The 21,149-nt window shown below is 38.5% G+C and overlaps 2 protein-coding genes across 2 annotated transcripts in view; one reads left to right on the top strand and one right to left on the bottom strand.

Moving 5' to 3' along the window:
* LOC133841366 (serine-rich adhesin for platelets) overlaps positions 1-21,149 on the top strand; it is a 97,263-nt gene that overhangs the window by 61,801 nt on the left and 14,313 nt on the right.
* LOC133840635 (uncharacterized) lies at positions 399-3,452 on the bottom strand. Its single transcript, XM_062272579.1, has one exon. It carries the CDS (start codon positions 3,327-3,329, stop codon positions 2,568-2,570), a length of 762 nt encoding a protein of 253 aa, XP_062128563.1. The 5' UTR covers positions 3,330-3,452; the 3' UTR covers positions 399-2,567.

The raw sequence follows: 21,149 nt of genomic DNA on the forward strand, positions 1-21,149 counted from the left end.
CAAAACATTAAATTATGCCAAATTAATATACCAAAATACTGAAATATGTTGAAATACAAAATTCTTATGGGTTTGCGGGAATTAAAATCAATATGAACTTTGTCTTGAAGAGGAATTCAAGAAAAAAAGAATATATTAATAATAAATTTTTATTTAGATTTAACAACAACTAACGACGACAGAATTACATTCTGCGAGAAAAGGCAGTGTTAGCAATATTTCTTTTATTCTATCTGCTCTAGAACGAATATCTCGCCCATAGCAATGTAACTTTAATTTTTCTGGCCATCATTAGAATTGTCGAAGTCTATTTGTTTCTCCTTCATCTGTTTCCGGTTAAAGATCCCATTGTTAACGAGTTATTTTTCCTTCTGCATTCTACATAACTTGTCGAAGTCATCATGTCATACTACTCGTTCTTAGTAAATAGATTTTCATCGTTTTGATTTTCACTACATATTTTGGGAATATCAAGATTTTCATCGTAAGCCATCCTGATGTTATTAGCTTTGATAGGCCGTTTCCTTATATACCGTTTGGGAATGACTTCAGGTCTCTCTTCATTCTGAAATGGATTCAACATTTCATCCACATTTCTTTTACTTTCGCTATGCTGAAATCTGCTTGAAAAGTTTTTATGTTGCTTCCGGTTGATGTTCTTATTGAAAGAGGTCATCGTTTTTCCCCCTTTTGGACAGGAAATATCAAGTTCGACTGAGTTCTCTTTATTGTCAATCAAAACGAAGATCGGGTTTTTTTCGCGCTGTTGTCTAGAAGTATAGTCGAAGGCTTCATCATCTTCCTCTTGTTTTTGCCCATGGACATCAACTGTCTCTTCCTCCTCTTGATATGCAGGAAATGTTTTCTTAGGGGAAGCGTAAGATGGAAATCTTATGGCTACTGAATATGGTTTTCTTTCTTTATAAGTTTCCCTAAACACATCAAACTCTGGATGCTTTTTCTCAATTTTTTCGCTAACAATTTCATTCACTCTATATGGCTTTTTTTCTTCCTGTGTTTTTCTAAAAGCTTGCCCATAAACATCCAATAGCTCTATTTTTTCATTAAGCTCTGTGGATATATTTTGGTTTGGCCTTGAGTAAATTGGGTATTCTAGATTCGTTTTGCGACTGCATTTTTTGACGTATACAGCATATGGTTTTTTCCTTTTAATATACATTTTGCTCAACTTACGTGTTGATGTTCCTTTCGTGGTTTCTTTTCTATTCGATTGATTTGAAAAATATTCATAATGTTTCTTTCCATTAGTGATTAATTGTTCAGACGCATCAACTGACTCTGATTCTTCATTTAGCTTTTGGGTGAGATTTGTTGGATGTTCTAACTTTGAGTTTAGACTGAATTGATTTATATTGGGAGCGGAAGGCTCGCTTTTCACTTGTTTGTCAATTATTTGACCGTAGACATCAACTAAATTTTCTTCCTTTTGATTTTTGTTGACTATGTTAGGGTATTCTAGATTCGTTTTGCGACTGCATTTTTTGACGAATACAGCATATGGTTTTTTCCTTTTAATATACATTTTGCTCAATTTACGTGTTTCTTTTCTATTCGATTGATTTGAAAAATATTCATAATGTTTCTTTCCATTAGTGATTAATTGTTCAGACGCATCAACTGGCTCTGATTCTTCATTTAGCTTTGCGGTGAGTTTTGTTGGATGCTCTAACTTTGAGTTTAGACTTAATTGATTTATACTGGGAGTGGAAGGCTCGCTTTTCACTTGTTTGTCAATTATTTGACCGTAGACATCCACTAAGTTTTCTTCCTTTTGGTTATTGTTAGGAATGTTGGTAGTAGAATCCCAAAATGGATTATGCATTGTCTTTCGACACAAAGCTTTTATATTAACCGCATATTGCTTATCTTCTTTTTGGGTTTTTTGTCTGTCGTTCTTCCTGCTTCTGCCAAAGGTTTGAATCTCTGAAAATGGAATTTTTTCGTCTACATTTGAGATTTCTGCGAACTTCCTTCTTTTCATCTCCATGGGTGTTAGCTTTTCAGCTGTATCATAAGTCTTAGAGAAAGCTTTCTCTTTTACAGAACTTTTTGAAAAAGGTTCATGTTGGTTTGAAATGGTTTCACCAAAAACATTAACGAGACGTTTTTCGTTTTCCTTCCTCGAATACTTCGCCATGAATGTAGAATTGGCAGAGAAACTTCGGTATATGAGACAAACGGTGCGATAACCGTTTTTCTTTGAACTGGACAACATTGAAAGATTAAAAAATTAAAGAAGGTCCAAAAATAAAATAAAATTTTGATGAGTAGTTCACTCAAAGATCAGGGCAAAAAGTAATACCTAACCCCAGAGCTTGCACATTTCATGAAATATGATTGTTGAAGGCCTGCTAAGAATGAAAATAATTTGAAAGGTATTGCGAGAAATCTCCCAGAAAAATCTAAAATATATGGTATGCTGGTATAGTTTATTATTACATAACTGTAACATATCGAATTAATAATTTTAAGAATTAATTTAAAGAATGCTTGCGTCCGAATTTATCCATTTTAAAAGTGAAATCTGTGGGTAACTCAAATATAATCTACTTTCCGCACGGATTTAACTGTAAGCTGCCTGATCGAAGACGTCTGTTCAAAATCGCCAACAACGCGCACATCGGTATCTCATTATGGCATTCACATTCAGTTCGGCGCTTCACTCGCAACTTGGGACGAGCGCATTCAGAGAAGGCCGGATAGGGAGTCTTAACCTTCCTGCACTCGCTTGGCCAACGAATGCGATGGCAACGAACGGGCACCCGAACAGGTCTACAGCGAGGCATCTTGATTCGGGGACATTTCTGTTCTCCCTTGGGTGGACATGGTTTGGTGTACTTGCAGGCAGTGTCTGGCTTCTCAACTGGCTTGCGACGTGCAATTGGCGGTTTCTTTGCCTTGGCAAAGCAACAAATTTTCTTCGGCTGAATTTTTACGGGCGGACACTCAACCCAAGTTACTTGATATTTGCGCTTGTTCTTATCGCTTTCCTTGTACAAACATTCGTCGAAGGTAGCAAAGTCTTTGTCGATGCACGGATCGCCGCAGCAGACATCCTTGAATTTGATCAGATGATAGAACGGAAATGTGTCCTGAATATTTTCGCGCTGACGTGGTTTCGGATGATCATCCACACAATCCTCATCCGACTTCTTCTTACTCTTTCCCTTCGACTGGCACGTTGGCGAAGGATTGTGCTTTGTGGGCTTGAACGCATCGTGTGTTTGGCGAACTGAAGTTGTGATTAATGATCGCATCTGGCGCATTAGCGGTACTGAATCATTTGCAATAGTTTTCAGAAATGACATTTTGTACTTCCTATTTTAGAATTTTGAACCCGAAAATGGAAACTATTTAAATTTTGGACCTAAAATTCTATGGTCATGGAGTCGATAGCTGTTTAAACCAGACTGAGGAAAAACATTTTGTACGATTCTATGTGCTCTCGAATGACAAACTAGTCATCACCTATTGGGAGTGTATGTGGAAATGAATTAAGTAAAAAAGTTACAGAAGGGCGTGCACAATTGGAACTGGATAGGACATCACATAACATATTGTTGTGTTAAGAGTTATATAAAGTTGACTGTCGAACGGCCTATAAAACTATTTTAATAATAACGTCCAAGTTTAGTAAAGGAACGTAATCAAATTTTGAGGAAACATTTATATAATATTATTGTTTTTGATATAGTTTTGATTTCGAGTTGCGTACTTCTTAAGCAAATTTAAAAGGTAACCTAATCATAAGAGATTGGGAATACATAATAAATTGAAATAAAGTGTTGAGAATAATAGCACAAAAAAAAAAGCAAAACTCACGCGATTCTTCTTTCTGTTTGCCAGGTTTCAAGCAAGAAACAAAGCGTAGATGCTTCCTTTTAGACTAGGTTGTCAGCAAACATATAATAAATAATCAAGAATGAATAATAATAAAATTAAATATTATAATTCGAGTCTACGATATGCATATGCACCATTATTTCCTGAACCACATAGATCACTTAAATATGTATACATGGAATGCGACTGTCTTCGCCTATACTTATTATCCATGTAAATGCAAAGCAACAACAAGAGTTTGTTGCATGCAAAGCATCTTTGGAGTTCCTGCTGCGCATGTGCAAATGCAGAGAACGCAAAGCAAAATCGAAACGAATAAATAAAAATAAACAGAGAGAGACGGAGAAAAAGAAAAAAAAAACAAAGTGGAGACTGCGTGCCATATTAAAGTCGCTTTATAGCAAATTACCAATGCAGATATATACGAGTACACACAAATCAGTTATACTCAGCATCTATCAGCATATGCAGGCCGCATTTATTTGAGCTGAACTTCCAGTTTATAAGATTCGCGACTGGGAGTTTGATGTACGAGCGCGACTTGGACCAAATGCATGTGCATAATCAAGCGAAATCCCAACGAAAGACAATCGAAATGAGTTGAATCACATTTAAGCAGCTGCCAAAAGGCAATGCGCAGAGGCTCGGCTCAGCTCGGCATGGCAACTCAACATAATTGATGGATGGATGGGTTCGCTTACCTTCGATATTCCTCATCTTCTGGATACGCTTCATCTTCTTGCTTGTTGCCTTGACGACAATGTGTTCTGGTCGTTCATCTGTTGCTGTTGTAGCCTGCAGCTATAAGTTTCGCCTACCTGACTAAATAATGATGTCGCATTATTTATGCCGCGACTGATTTGCATAGGCCTAGCAAAAGGCAATGCTTTCTTTAATAAATGTTTAATTTATAATTGATTTTCCCCAAGCCATAGCACTCACACACACACACAACAACTTACAGAACTCTATAAGGGAACGCCTTAACTAAACTTTATAAGTTGCACACAGCCCACAAGGCAAGCGAACCGCAAAAGGATTTGCCCGCGCACGAAAACACTTAATTAATTCGCACAGCCAGACAAGACCTCGGGCAGGGGAGGACAGAGCCCATCCAACTGGTCAGACAGCAACACACACACACACACACACACACACACATGTGGGATAGAAATAATTAGAAATTAGAATGGAAAATGTATGCAAGCCAAGTTGACGACGATAACAACGCCCTAGAAATGCGACGCCTCCGCATAGTCATCCAACCATATGTTATGTGTTTCAAATGGAATGTCTACGACTGAGCCTTTGTGTTTAATTCAAACTACGAGTGCCTTGTACTGCACTACTACAAATATCCATGCTCCTGATCCTGGTGAAACCTGCCGTGTGGCCATAAGTTCTTGGTAATGTCAAAAGCAGTTTCGATTTACTTTGTAGCACGAAAGGGCAATCAGGGATGGAACTTTTCCTTTATGTTAATGTAGTTGTTTCGAGTTGTCGATATTCGCACTCAATTTCAATTCAAATTTTTATTTAAAAAAGTATTATAATAATTAGTAGTCTATTTATTATGAATTCAAATAGATAATGGAAATATATTTTAAGTATATAGTATTCATCATGAATCGATTACTAATCGGAATCGAGTTAATCGAATTGACTTAAACAACAAAGTATTCATAAGAAGCTGTTAATAATTCAACACACTGTAGAAGCAATTTTATATTTTCTTATACTCGATATCAACTGCTTTCCAATTTATATAAATAATAATAATAATTGACCTTTTTTGCTTACATATTCATAAGCATTCTTATGTACAACATGATATTATTAATCGTTCATATATTCATTAGCTACGCTGTGATTAATCGTTTTTAAACAAGTTGTTCGTTAATTAATACTACGAGTTAATATATATATTCTTATTCTCCTTCAAATGAATCTTTGATATTGTGACATTCTTGAATATTTCGCCCAATTAATTACGTTCTTAGATCTTGCTGGTTAAATGTGAAAATTGTAATTGTCCAATTAAATTACAATTCGATTAGGTTTTTAATATACTTAGATCAACCCTGCTTGAAACTAATCAGCATTTTCGATAGAAGAAAACGCCCAAGGAACAACGAAACAGGACGAAACGGGAACATTTGCTCCTAATATCCGTTTACGTATTTAGTTGCAAAGAAAATTACAATATTTCGTGAGAGATAGTTTCAGCCGACACCCACAGCTATGTAAACATATATACAACGCGGCAATATAGTTATAGCTACTTTTGTATCTCATTTAAATTTCACAATTTTGTGCGAGGAGAAAAACGCCAAACGCAAACGAAAAATGAGCCTGAGAAGGAGTCGAAGTCGAGGCTTGAGCTAATTTTCTAGAGCTGCGTGGGCGCCGCATTGGATTGAGTTTGGGTTGAGGTTGGGATTGATACTGAGGGGTGGAGTGTGTATATAACTCGGGTTCTGTGCCAGATTAAAGCCCGGCAAGTGGACACACAGACAAGGGCCGCAGAATAGAAGGGTGTGAGGTTTCGGCTTTCGCCTTTCGGCTTGGGCTTTTGCTTTTGCTTTTCCTTTGCTGTTGCTGTTGCTGCTTAGCCAAATTATATTATGACTTGTTTAAAATTCAAATTTGAAAACACTAAAATCATGTTTTCGATGTCTGGTCTGGGTTGAGATTGTTGGAGGGGGTCAGCAGATAGTTTTTGGGCAAGGGTTTTAAGTAGCACACGCGGCAAGTGAAACGAGGGCGAGGGACACTTTCACAGTGGGGTAGTTTCATATATCCTTGCCTTTAAATTCTGCCGACCGAGGACTGTCGACTGTGCTGGCGTCGCAACTTTTGTCTCGACTGACTCAAGGCAATGTCCTTTGCTCGAATATCCTTAGAGTGGGTGTGCGTGTATAAATGTATGTGTATGTGTATGTGCTTATTATATGTATGTATGTATGTAGCCAAAACATAGTTTCTAGTTGCCACATAAATTTTGCATGCGTCCGTTTGCCAGGCGAAAACTTGCTTTTAAACAATTTTAATGATTTCATTAGTTGAATGCATAGAACTGGCAATTTAATGAGCGCAATTTGGGGCATGAAATGGACTTTTCATTGCTTCTTATTGTTGCAAGAATTAACGACTTTAATTGAAATTGTTTTTTATAAAATATAATTATACTATTTATATTCTTAGCTGAGGAAATGGCATTAAAATCATTAGATCGATTTCAAGACGAAATAGTTGTCTTACAAAAGTAGCTTTAGCTTGCAGATGTATTCTGCATTTAAGCCAACATCATCATCATCATCATCAGCTGCGCTGTCTTAACCACTTTGGTTACCAAGTCAATTAGGCTCATTTACAGGCTAGGGTAAAGTTTGGCTTGGCGTAACTCTTGCACCTGCATGCCAAATACAATGTTACTCGTATAGCATATCCTTTAGCTATCCTTACAATCTAATTAACTGTCATTGTGTTAAAAAGACGCCAAACTGGCAACCAAAACTCAACTCGATCTCTCTGTCTCTCCCTCTCTGGCCGTTGCTGAACAATGACAGGCCCATTGTTGCCCGCCGACTCTGTTTGCGTGTCAGTCGTGACGACGCGACGTTGCAAGCAGTTTGCTGCTGCCTCCTTCTCTTGCCACTGCCACAGGCAAGTCACGTCATTTGAGGCGCTAATACTAATGCGTTGGCAATAACTATGACTGCACAATTTTGCATGGCTCCCACCCAACTATCGCCCCCTCACTCCGCTCAATCTGTCCCTCCCCCTCCTCCTCCTTCTTATCCGCTGGGAAACTAATCAATACGGCAAAATTTTAGCTTTAATTAAAAATGTCTGCGTGTGTAAACCGGGCAGGTGGCAGTGCCTTAAGACAGCCTTCCATTTTATTATTCCAAAAGCTCTCTGTTTATGCCCAAGTCTTGGGTCTAGGGTTTAGAAGTAGTCTAACATACAATGTGCCACGCAGACAATCAGTCAGCCAGTCAGTCAGTTAGTCAGTTAGTCGACGCTCGTTAGCCATAGCAGCTGAGGCATTAACCGAACTGTCAGACTGATAATTGCATTGCATAATATATAATTATGGCCACGAGTGTGAGGAAAACAAAGCCACAGACATTCACTCAGAATAAACTTTAGAATAGTTTAAGCAGTCTTGTGAATAACAAACTTTATAGTAGAGCAAGATTTTAAAATATATTGTGAAAGAAATATAATGTAAATATGCTATTATTGCTATTATTACAAAATAAGTGCATTACAAAGAGATAGCTTACAAATTTGTCCTATTATAAAATTGATCAATTCAATTTCTATTGCTTTATAACACGGATGAATCTATAGAATCTATTGAAAATGTATACACAGAAAAATAAAAATCTAAATTGAAAAGTATCAAATCTTCATTAAAAAAAAAAAAACATTTTAAACCATGTATATAATCTTGAATTGATAATGTTTCTTCTTTCCATTTGAGTCATAATCAATATTATTTAAATTGTATGCAATCGAGATTTCATTTAGAACGTTTGATCCTGAGTTTTCCCTTCTTGAAAGAATATTATATTATATATTTAAGATTGGGCAATCTAGATTAATTGTAGGATTTTAATCTTGATTAAGAATAAACCTTGGTTCAATTTTAACATCATACAATCTTGGTTCAAGATTTTATTCTTGATTTTAGAACATTTTTTCTTTCTGTGTCGTTCAGATAAACATTTGAGATAAACAGAGTCATAAACATTCACTTTGACAAATAATAAATTTTGAAATTTTCAATATATTTTCTAAGCTGAATAATATATAATCCATATACAATTTTCTTGTGCTAAAAGATGTGCTATAATAATAAGATTATAAATGTATTAGACATATGATAAACTCAATTTAAATTGTCAAATAATAATTAAGAATTTCTTGAATTATAGAAATGATGAATCGAATGTCTGGAAGCAGCTTTCCACATTTGAATCTATACATAAGATTTTATGTACACATTTTGTTAAATAATGTAGAATGGCTTCTACTGCTGCATATTTGGCCTTCTTCGTTCCCCTCTCACCTCTCTGTTAACCTGTCGTGCAACATACGAAATTCAAGTTGCAACTTATACGAGAGACATTATAATTTATCGACAAATGAAATAGTCATAGTACATAAGCCCTAAATATGCTTACTGCATTTATTTGCTGCTACGGTGTGGTGGGCAGGCCAGGCCAGGACAACATCGACAAGTCCGAATGGTGCCGAATGTAATTACAAATCCTTAGCAAATATACTATATGTATATACGTATATATATACGTTTGTGTAGCTGTCTCTTTCTCTGCTGCTCTTTGCGGCTGCATTTGGTTTGATGTGCAAAATGAAGACATTTGAGTTTGCGGTTTGAGTTTGAGCCCCGTCGGCTATAGATTTTCTTAGGCCAGCCAAGAATACACCCCATCTATTATATATGTACGTACGTACACACACTCACACATATATTTACCTGTTCTACTCACCCCCTCTCGCCACACTCACACTTTGAACGTCTGCCCGTTGGCCATGCGGGGGCATCAATATAAACTGCCTTCAACATTTAATTAGTGTGTTTTCGCATACATAGAAACTGCTTGTTGGTCATGTATACAGCGTGCTCTCTCTCTCTCTCACTCTATCGCTTTCTCTCCTTCTATGCAAATGTCGACGCGCACAACTGTACAAGCTCACACATGTACATAGGCACACACACATACACACACACACACACACATGCTGGTCGCATGCAGAAGACATTGACGTTCAGAGTTGGTTATGCAAATTCCATGCCAACACCTTTTCGGCCAAAGACCAAGACAAACTTAAGTGGGTGTGTGTGGCAATATGTGCTTATGTGTGCGTGTGTGTGTGAGTGTATAACATAGGCACTCTCATGCACACACACACACATACACGCACAGACAATTGCCTTTTATAATTAATTTTACAGTTAAGTGTATTTCAAGAAAGTTAAATTTCCGTAAATTCGAAAATTTTGAAAGGCCATTGCCTTGGCCAAATCCAACATAAGTGTGTGCGTGTTTCTATGTGTGTGTGAGAGAGTGTGTGTGTGTGCGGACAAGGCATAATGCCAGGACGAGACATCGCTGTGGTTTTGTGTCTGAGACATTTGACTGCTTTTTGGGATTTAGTTCGGCCAGACTTGAGCTGAGTTTTATTGAAATTGCCTGGGGTAAGGGTTGCTTAGTTATCATACCGTCCGTACACATAAGGACTGCTTGCCCAGGCACAGCCAAAACACTTACATAATGCAATCTAATTATGTTTGGCAGCAAGTACATAAGTGTGTGTCGTAACTATCTTGTCTCTCTCATTTGGGTTGTCTTAAATGGCAACTTTTTTTTCTTAGCTGCACAGATGGAAGCCCTGCGGGAGTTACTGTAATAAAACAATCAATATGATAGTCATGTTATCTGTGATAAGTTATAAATTTTAAAAACTAATCACTTACTTAAACAGCCTATCTTTGAAAATTTATAAGTGATTATCGAAACTCTAATTTACAATTTATTTTTAACTACAAATTTACGTAGTCAATTTGTATATATTGAATTTTATGGTATATTTTAAAAGTAGTATTATATCGATGTACAAAATATAAAGCTTTTGGTATATCTTAGTACTTTTTGGTACCTTGGATATCGGGTATTTTATGTTATAAGTTAAATGTACTAGAGCATAGATATACGAAATATTAGATTTTGGTATATTTAAATATTGCCACTTGGGATATCCGGTATTTTATGGTTTGAATGTAGTAGTATATCCATATGCTTTTGGTATATTATAATACTTCTTGGTACCTTGAGTATGAGGTAACATTTAAATCGGTACACGAAATATAGATTTTGGTATATTTGAAGACTTATTGTTACTTTGGGTATCAGATATCGATATAGAAATATAACTTTTTGTATAATTTATTACTTTTTGGTACCTTCGGTATTATGTATTTTACTTGTTCAAAATGAAAAACTCATCTGTTGTCAAAAGTTATTTTCTCTGTTTATTTCTTAGCTCATATTTATGATTCAGTCAGAAGTTTGTTTTCAAATTCGAGTGTGTCTAATCCAAAGCTACAATTGGCAATTCGCAATCTGCTTGACTAGTTATTTGTATTTAACACTTTTTTCATTAAATTGTATTGTCTTAGTCTTACTCAAATATTGTTCAATAAAATGAGACAAGGCGAAAAACAAATACAAACCTTTTGTGAGATGCAGTTATCAACAAATGCAGTTATTATATAAGCAAACACACACACACACACATACACACATTCGAATACAGTTGAACGCCTTGTCATTGGATCTCAGAGAGAGCGAGCTGAAGAACCGAGCAATTCAACCAACCGAAAATATTTCAAATGCATGACAAATGCATAAGATTTCAACAATAGAACTGAATGTGGCAAAGACGCAGTGCGAGACGCGACCATTGAGAAAGGGGAAAGGGAAGAGGCGGCGGCTGCTAGCATGTAACCCTAAACATGTTAAGTGCAATAAATACATGACTCGCAAAACTCAGAGAGAGAGAGAGAACAAGCCATAGCAATCGAGAAAGCAATAGAAGAAGAAAGAGAGAGTGAGAGGGATATGTATACGTTTGCCGTAAACACAATCACAATCAAATAAATTACAAAGCATTTAATAATTCATTCAAAAAATGGCCACAAGCACATGGCAAGCAGAGGCAGGGGCAGCAGAAGGAAGGCAGCAACCAGCAGCAACCCACAAAAAACTCAAACCTGCTTTCCACAAGCTTGATAATTTCAAAAATCAACAAGATACACACACATAGTTACACACATGCATATGTATATTCATAACTGCAAATGCATTTTGACCACAAGGGTAAAAGGCGGAATGAGAAGAAGGGGAATTGGGGCGGGGGGCTTTTTAGGTTTTGTTGCATACTTTACAATTGCCGCCGTCGTCGTCGTCGTCGTCGCTCGCCTTGAGCTTGTCCTTATCCACTTGCCTGTCCAGCTCGCACATTCATATAATCTCTTTCTCTCTGACTCTCCGTCTCTCTCACACTTTCTCATTTGCCATCTCTCTCGCTCGGACTCAATGGCAATCGCAATTTTGTCTCTGTCGTTCACAATGCCATTGCACTCAATTAGAAGACTTTTGTTATTGTGTCCAGAAATACTATCACAATTTATCTATCTCTTTCACTCTTGTATTTTGTGTTAAATTCTCACAGCCATTTTTGTTATTTTGCACTTTTAGTTTAAATATTTGATGGCTTGCATATTGATTGGTGCTCTGTGCAACGTGGCGCATGAGTAATAAATTCTCTTCACATATATTTACTGGCATTATAGGCACACACAATATGCTTCATTTGCTGTCTCTGAGTATACACGAAAAACAACAACTCGAAGTCTTATTTCGAACTTAATCCCAATCGATATTAATTGTAGAAGCACTTCAATTAGAATCGAACAATGCTTGAGAACAACTGCTAATTACAGGCTAATGACAAGCATGTCTCTCTTGCAAAATGCCCAACGCAATTGTCTCGCACACTGCGGTTACTGTGGCTAAGTTGCCGTTGCCGTTGGTGTTGGCCAGATAGGCGCAATCGTAGACGCCGAAAAGCCAAAGCCAGGCTAAGCTCCAGCTGCAGAGCTGCACTAATCAAGAAATCCAAAAAGCATAGCATATTTTCAGGCTGATTATATTTGCAGTCGACAGTCGAGTTGCGGGCAGCGGGTTGTGGGTGGAAGGCGTCACACCTGAACAGTGGCAATGCCAAAGCAGTGAAAACCAGCAGACATGATTGCCACTGCCGAGGCCTGTGCTGAGGCCAGTTCCGGATGGGTTTCTCCTCTCTGTGCTGCTGTCTGGCCCTCTCACTTTGTTGGGCTTAAGTTGCGCCTAAGCGTTGCCAACAGTCGGCTGGCCCTAATGTATGCAACAAATCTCGCCGAAGCAACGCATTTTGTAGCCATTTAAGCTACTTGCATAAATGTAGCTGCAACCCATGCTAACAGCAAAGCAGAGAGAAAGAGTGGCAGTTCAGCCTTCAACTCTGCTCCAGCTAGGCTGCACCCCATTAAAAGAAAACACAGACCGAAACTGAACTGAACTGAGCTGAGCTGAGTTGAGTTTCAAGGTGGACGAGCTTTAGGGGTGTGTAATGACTAAAGGCTGCCCAATGTTGCAGTGTCGTCGCCTCCCTAACGTTGGCAAATGAATCTCATTTGCATTTAAATTAGGAATGAAGCTCGATTTGTTGTTGTTCTTGCCTGTTTTTGGGGCGAGGTTCAGCTTCTGCCAGCTTTCTGCTGGGGTACACTTTTTAATGAAGACAGCGGAGCTACTTAGGCGCCCATGCATGCATGCATGTCGCCACCTACTGGACTCCCTCCTCTCTGTCTCCTTCGTCTACTTTGCTGTGTTTGCATTGGAAATCTGGTTATAGAACTTTCCTACTTAGTTGCGCTGCGTTGGGCTGCTCATGGTTTTCGGACAAGTTGCTCGATTGCATGGCAACTAATGGCCAACAGTTTTCGGGGGACAAATGTGCTGGCAAATAGCACAGACACTGGGCCAAGACTCCACACGTCCAACGTCCAGGGGCTGCTGGCCAAATGGGCCACGTTATGGCAAATATGTTAATAACCCTTTTTCGAACCGAGCGGAGGGGGAGAGACTGTACAAAATTTTAATTAGAAATGTTATATGAGGCGCACGTTTCGCCTCTTTCCTGCTGCTGGTCAGTTCATAGTCTGTGCTCGGGGTTAAGCGGGGGACAGACAGCCAACTGCTGGCTGATTAAAGTGCAGTGCTTAGACAGTCTTATATAAATATTTATTTATAAAGTCTTATCTAGCAGCCGTAATTATTGCAATACTCATAATAAGACCCTTAAACTATCTCAGTCACGATTTAAATAATCACCAGTCACTTTAAATAGCTAACAAAGACATGTCGTATCTTATGAATCGCACTTTTATTTGTAACTAGTGCTTGCCTTTAATTAACTAATCACTAATGTGAAATTACAGCAAAACTACACTAATGTGAGGTGAGGTGGTTGTAATCTTGTAGAGCGCCACCACTGCCAAATGCAATGAATGCAGCTATTCATTTATGTCAGCGGTAATGACATTTTACATTGGGTGTGTGCCATCCACTTGCACATTCACGACGAATAACGATGACGATGACGTCGACAACAATTGCAACTCATGGACGGCTGTGTCTCTCTCTCTTGGTAGGCTGGTGCCTGGGACTTGGGCCCGGCTGCCATAGACAAGTGTCAGTTGTAATTGAAAAATAGGAATATTAATTTTAAAGTGTTGTAGCGTCATGTGGCTAGGTGGCTAGCAAACTAACACGAGACATGCTGCAAATATGCAATGCAAAGTAATTACATTTACCGTTGGCAAAGCGACCATAAAGGATTGGTGAGCCAACAAAACAAAATCATAAATAAGTATTAGGAATACTTAAAAGCGTAGAAATGCCAGCTTAACTGGTATTGCAAGTGTGCAATTGTCATAAAAGTATAGCAAATTAATTTGAAGCATACTTTTAGGCATACATTACAAAACATTCACATCCTTGTTGCTGTCATTGCACAATATTTTATAGTACTTGATTTATAATATAAACGCAATAAAGAATTGTGGAGCCACCTAACCAAATCGTTAATAATTATTAAGAAACTAAGTGCTTGACAACTTATGAATACAAATTGTTCGACTTGTGTGTGTGTAAATGTAATAAATTATGACCATGCAAATTTGCAGCATACTTTTAGGCGTTCATTAGAAATAGTCTATATCCTTGTTTTAGTTATTGCTAAACTTGTTGTGTTACTTGATCAATAATAATAGCTCAGAATAAAAGATTTATGAACCAAATGTTTTAAATTTATTATTATTATGGATTAATTGATTAACTAGGCCTGAGCTGCTAAGTTATTAAACAAATTTCTTTCATTTAGTATGTTTTCCGTTGTGACAGCTATCTAATTACGAACCAATACATATAAATCTATTATATGTCTATGTTTACTTAGTTACTCATTTTGTATGAGTAAGTGCAATAATTCGATGAAATTCAACTCTCACTTCAAACCTCATGTCGGCATTTATCATTTGCAATAATCATCATATTTATACCTGCCCAACGGCATTTTCTTTATACGCACTCCTGTGCTAATGGCCAATCGCTGAGGCTGAAGCTGGAGCTGGAGCAGCTCTAGTTGGGACGCAGCTTCCTGCGTTCGACAGGAACAATGGACAATAAAACGGGTGTGTTGCTCTACGGCTAAAACAAAAAATGTTGTTCTGCTCTGCTGTCGTTGTCGTTGTCGTAGTCGTAGTACATGTGGGCAGTTAGGGGTATTGACTGGATGCTGAACATAGAGTAGAGAAGAGGGGAAGGGAAGGGAGGTGGTCGGGTAACAGAACCAATCAGCGGCAGCCGCACAAATGTTACTTTTTCGTTTTCTTGATAAGAACGCAGAGGCGGCAGCGAATGAGAAATGTAGAGAAAAGAGCGTAGTAGACCAACACCAACAAACACCAATCGACGCACACATGTGAAAAAAAACGAAAGAAAAGAACAAAATGGATGGACACAAACAAAGCTATTGTGTATTGTCTCAGCGAGGGCGCCTAAAATAAAAACATCGCTGCAATAACAACAGCAGCAAAAGCAGCAGCGCACAACGATAACGAACAAACAACACGAAGTAAAAGAAATCGTCAGACAAACAACAAACAGAACAGAGCTCTGGTCAAGCCGAGAGCAACTGATGCAGTGGAGTGAGAGTAGGGAACGAGACATTGCTAAAAAAGTGAGCAAAAATTGCGTACGAAAAAATTGGTAAAAATAACAGAAGCAGCAGCAGAGTTGAGGTGAAACGAAGATAGAGTGAGGAGCTGGTAGGTTGACTGCCTGGCAGGAAGGCAGATGGAATAAAGAACTCGGCTCGACGGTAAAGGTGACAAGGCAGCAGTCAAAGTGGACGCAACAGAAACAGCAACTGCCTAGCACTTAGAGGAGAATTTCAAAATTAAATTGCCCTGAACTTGAGTCAATACAAATAAGAAAAGTTTCAACTGATAATCCACGATTTTAGCTACGCTAATCTTGTTTTGTCCACGCTGCGTATGTGTAATTCAGTGCACAAAAAATGTTGCATATATGCATGAAGGCACAGCGAAAATGCCAATCAATGTTTCTAAGCCGCTGTCGGCTTATTGTCTCCTGTTCTCTTTTGCATCTCTATTGAGAACTGTTCTTGGTAGCTTGGTCTGCTGTAGCAATTCCAATTAAAAATTTGATGCAAATGAGCAGCAGAGTCGATTGAGGCAGCCAAAAGCCTTCAGCCTCCAGCCTCGAGCGTGGCAATAAATGCTGCGACAGTCCGCCAAAATGAAAGAAACGCGCCAGAGAGCAGAGCTGACCACTCGAAGTAGACTGAGAAGGAAGGAGAGACAGAGTTGCGTATGTATGCGATGGCCAACTTTTACTTTTATTTTGAGCCGCCGAAAAAAGCCCAAAAGCAACAAAAAAGTATGCCACCAAAAGTGAAAAGCAAGCAAAACTTTCGCATACGCAACACACGAGGGCGTTGCCTGTTGTGCAAGGCTGCAAATCGAGGATGGGGTGGTGAGGGTAGAGAGGGGAGTGAAATTGCATTTGTTTGACCAGCGAACAACGACCAGAGGGGCCCAAGAATAACTGCGGCTGACCAGCAACCAAGCAGTCAGAAAGTTGTAGCAGGCCAACTGGGCGCCCAGGCCATGAAAAATGGCCAGCAGGAAACACGTGAGAGCGAGATAGAGGGAGAGTGGGCGAACAAAAAAAAGAAATAAAGAAGGCAAACGCAAACGCAAAAAAAAATACGAAAGAAAATTAAATGAAGCGGCGCATAAAAAATACTCAGCAAAATAGTAGGAAGAAAAAAATGTTTGGTTGCTGCCTGCTCGAAATGGGGTTGGGACGTTGGCCTGGACAATACTTGGCCTTCATTGTTGTCAAGCAGCCAGGCAGCCCCCTCCTACCCCTCCCCTCCCTTTGCCATTGCCTGTTGCGGGGGGGTTGATTGAGTGGCGCGCCCATTGATGTCGCTGCGGCTGTCGCTGTTGATGGGCTCATCGGCTGGACCAAAGGCAACAGGAGTTTCCCCTTCCTCTCACTCTCTTGATGCTCTTGCCCAAATCTCTCGCTCTCAGCACTTTGCTCTGTTTTGTTCCATTTTTATGCGCTCTTTCTCTCTCTCTCTCTCTGTCTCTTCCTCTCTGCATCTTTTCTCCATTATTTTTTACACATTTTTGTTTTGGTTTTTGTGCTTCGCTGTTGTTTTTCATGCTTTTTTGTTTTCATTTGGCCATTCGCTATGCGACTGTCAGCTGCGACTGTCCCCCTCTTGTCTCATCCTCTCCCCTTGCCTATGTACAAGCTATGTGGCATTAAGTGTGTCTGTGTGCGTGTGTCTGTGTCTGTCTATAATACATATATCTACATATATATACACACATTCGAGAACCGGTCAAATGCTCGGGAATATTGCAATGTCTGCAGCTTGCAGCTTTTGTTTGTTGTGGACTGATTGAACAGCAACGCAAAGAGGGGCAACGAAGAGGGGGCAACTTCGAACTCTGGTGTATTTGGCCTGGCTGCAAGTGAAGCTTAAATTTTTATTCACACTGTTTGTCGAGGAAATTGTGCAAGAAATTGCTCGGCTATTGCAAAAATGGCGGCTCACATTTTTTTCGGTGTTTCTACTTCGTTCTTGTTTTATTTCTGTGTCACCCTTTTTGTTGCCTGTTCACTTGTTTTTTTCGATAATGCTGCAGGTCATTGGATCTGGTCAATGCATAGAACGAGGGGCGTGAGTTTCGATTGCTAAACAGTCAAGTGGACGAGAAGCGATTAAAATATAGCTTACTTTAGGAAGAGCAATAAATACATTCACTACAAAAAACATGAACTTTGCACATTTAAATTCTTTCGAATGAAAATGATAGTTTTCAATGAATGAATTTAGCATTTAATAATACTTATATTTGTATGATATTAAGCATCGTACGAATGGAATTCAATTGTTTAAAGTGCAATGATTTGATGATAAGCGTTATGGTCTAAATAATAGAGCTTAATCATTTTTTTGTTATTAGAAATATAACATTTAATGAAGCAGCTATCTCTGAAGTATGTAATAACAACTATGAAATATAACAAATGAATATACATAGCAAAAATACCGAAATATGCCGAAATATATATTTAGCAGATTGATATACCACATTGGTATATTTTATATCATGTGTTAGAATGCAAAATATGCAATAATGTCAATCAGCTGGGTTTTGCCATATAAAATGATTTTTATTTATATTTTTTTTTTGTATATTTTTGCATATGAATAGACAAGTATTGGTAGGGTGGACTTTGACAGAACCTTTATTTATAAGAGAGTTCAACAACAATTTCTGTCGCCGTTAAAACTTCTTGGCACTAAGCCTATCTCAGGCAGGTGTCCGATCAATAGATCCGAAATTAGTCTAAAACTTATGCCAAAGATAATAGAATAAGATTACATAAAGAAAGACGTCTCCATTAAGAATGTTTTTGCTGTATTATTGAAATTGTTTATGTATTAGCTAAATATTATTTCATGATAAAATCTGTATGCTAAAAATATTATAGGTACGTAATTCTGTTCACTGAAAAGCTGCTAATTTAGTTATATTTTTCTCTATAAACTGGACACACTTTATTAGGTACAGTTTCAGCAGTTCAACTCAATCTTATTTGTACTGCGATGCAAGCTCAACCTCAACGAGCTGTGAACGCCCTGAGGTAGATTGGCAGATCAAACCGATTGTCTAACTGCAACTACGAGGAACATAAGAGTGGGAGGAGAATGGGGGAAGGAGAACGGGAAATGACAATGGCCACGCCCAAAGGGCAGGCAATAACGCCCATGATTGTAGAATATCGAGAATGCAAAGCCATATACCATTTACCATTTTGTTCCATTTGAGCTTGGGCATTAACAATTCAGGCATATAAAGCAACATAAATATTAATTGAAAAATATTTTCACATCTCTCTGCGACTTAACAGGCGCAAAAGTAGAAATAAAAGAAACTATACACACACTCACACACACACACACACACGCATGCCCACTGATGAAATTATGTACATTTGCATTAAACAAAACATTAAATATGCAAAAGTGCAGGCAGCTACCGAGACTGAGACGCAGCAGCTGAGGAGCGATGAAGAGGGGTACTGAAAGGGGGGCTGCCAAATATGTTTGCATGCGCACAAGCAACGATCCAGGGAGGAGAGTGGAGAGGGGGGAGCAACGCATATAGCATATTGCTGGCCACAGCAGGCACAGGCGACCAAAAATAGAACAAGTCAAATATTTTTCGACAATTTATGAGCCTGACCCCACCCCACCATCTCCTGTCTCCCCATGCCACCCTCCAAAATGCATGTCCACTCAGTGTCTGTCGTGGGCAAAAGGGGGGAAAAGGGGTCCCCGGGTGGTTGTTGCTCGGCTTGTAACGCCTCCCCGCACCTCCTGCCGCCAAAAAATGCCATTTGCAATTAAAGCAAACAAGCAACGCAGTCGCCGACGCCGCTGCTGCTGCTGCTGATGCTGATGTCGTTGCCGCTTTCTTTCTTTTTGGTTTTTCGCTGCCTGCTTTCTTTTTACTGGCTACTTTTTTGGCAATTGCATTTTTTAACAGCGCGTCCGAAGCACACCCTGCAAATGGCCAAGCGCCCATCGGCCCATTTTCCCATTTACCCCAGCGAGCACTCACGACACCCAAGCGAGGCATGCCACAACACCCCGCCTCAACTCAACTCTACAACTGCCACAAGTCTTTCGCACTGGTCACATGTGTGAATTATAATTTCGCATTCGGCGTCGCGCTCAAAAGCATGCAATGAAACAAACAAAACTAAGCTACAAACAAATGACAGACTAAGCAATGTCCTGTAAAGTGGAGAGTAGCGACAAGTGGAAGAAACACTTTTGTTAACTCTTTTTATTTTTTTGATGCCAAAGAGCTGTCTATTGACTTAAGATGAAATAAATAAAAACCGTAAAGTATCATCTTATAGCTCAAAATACTAAATTAAAATCATAACAAAAACATAAATTATTTAGAATTATTCAAAAGTCAAGTATTAAGAATTCAGTAGGTATAAATAAATATAAATACAATATAAAGAATCCAATATTCAAATTTCAAGAAAGTTGAAACAGTTGTCATCTTTGTTTTCAATATATTTATTATGAACAGCTTGTTATGTTGATGTTAAACTAAACCCAATTCCACTAAAGATTCAATAGTAAACTAATGAATTCTTTTCTTGTCAACAAAATAGTTAGGCATCTAAAACATGAGTCCTATGAAAATATTGCATGAAGGAAGCTAAATTAAATTAGAAGCAGCAACATTTTCTTTTAACTGTTTATTGAAAGTTTAAATTTATTAAGTTGACATTCAACTAAAGCCAACTAAACAAAATATTATGTCTTATTCAGTTACTATGTTTTATTTATTAGTTATTTGCCTTAATAGCTATAAATTCTCTTGGTGTGAATGAAAAAAATTTAGCTATAATCCAATTAATGTCATCCAAAGAGTTACATTTATATTTCCCGCAGTCATTTATACCCACTTTGTATTGCAAATTTTGCTGGGTAGACAAAACAAGAAACACAACAAGCTCAGTGCAAACACAGAGGAAAAAATGCCAGGCGCATAATAAGAAGAGCAGCAAAAAAATGCCGTCGTCGTCGCCATCGCCATCGCATTTCCATTTCGCGCCGGGGCTTTTGCCTTATCACTGGGGCTGTCAAGTGCCGAGCACCATCGTTTCACCCATTCCCCGCCACCACTCTCCTCGCTCTATCTACCCAACAATTGAGTACCTTTGCTGGCGGTAACGCAGCTTGTGCTCTTTGCAATAATTCAATTCATTTTCTATTTTTTGACTTATTTTTATTTGACGGCGTCGCAAAAACAAAAAACATAAAACTCAAAATAAAACAAAAATAAAAAGTAAAAGTTGTTGGACATTCATCGTTCGCTGGCCTCAAGTGGGCGCTTCACATGGGTAAAATGCGTCGAGAAGATGAGCCAAGGGGAGTTCTGGAGGGTGGAGCTGAAGTTGGAGATGGAGCTGGAGTTGAAGCAGGAGAACTCGGCATAAGTGGCATGG

This window comes from Drosophila sulfurigaster, chromosome 3, assembly GCF_023558435.1.
Source record: "Drosophila sulfurigaster albostrigata strain 15112-1811.04 chromosome 3, ASM2355843v2, whole genome shotgun sequence".
Taxonomy (NCBI): domain Eukaryota; kingdom Metazoa; phylum Arthropoda; class Insecta; order Diptera; family Drosophilidae; genus Drosophila; species Drosophila sulfurigaster.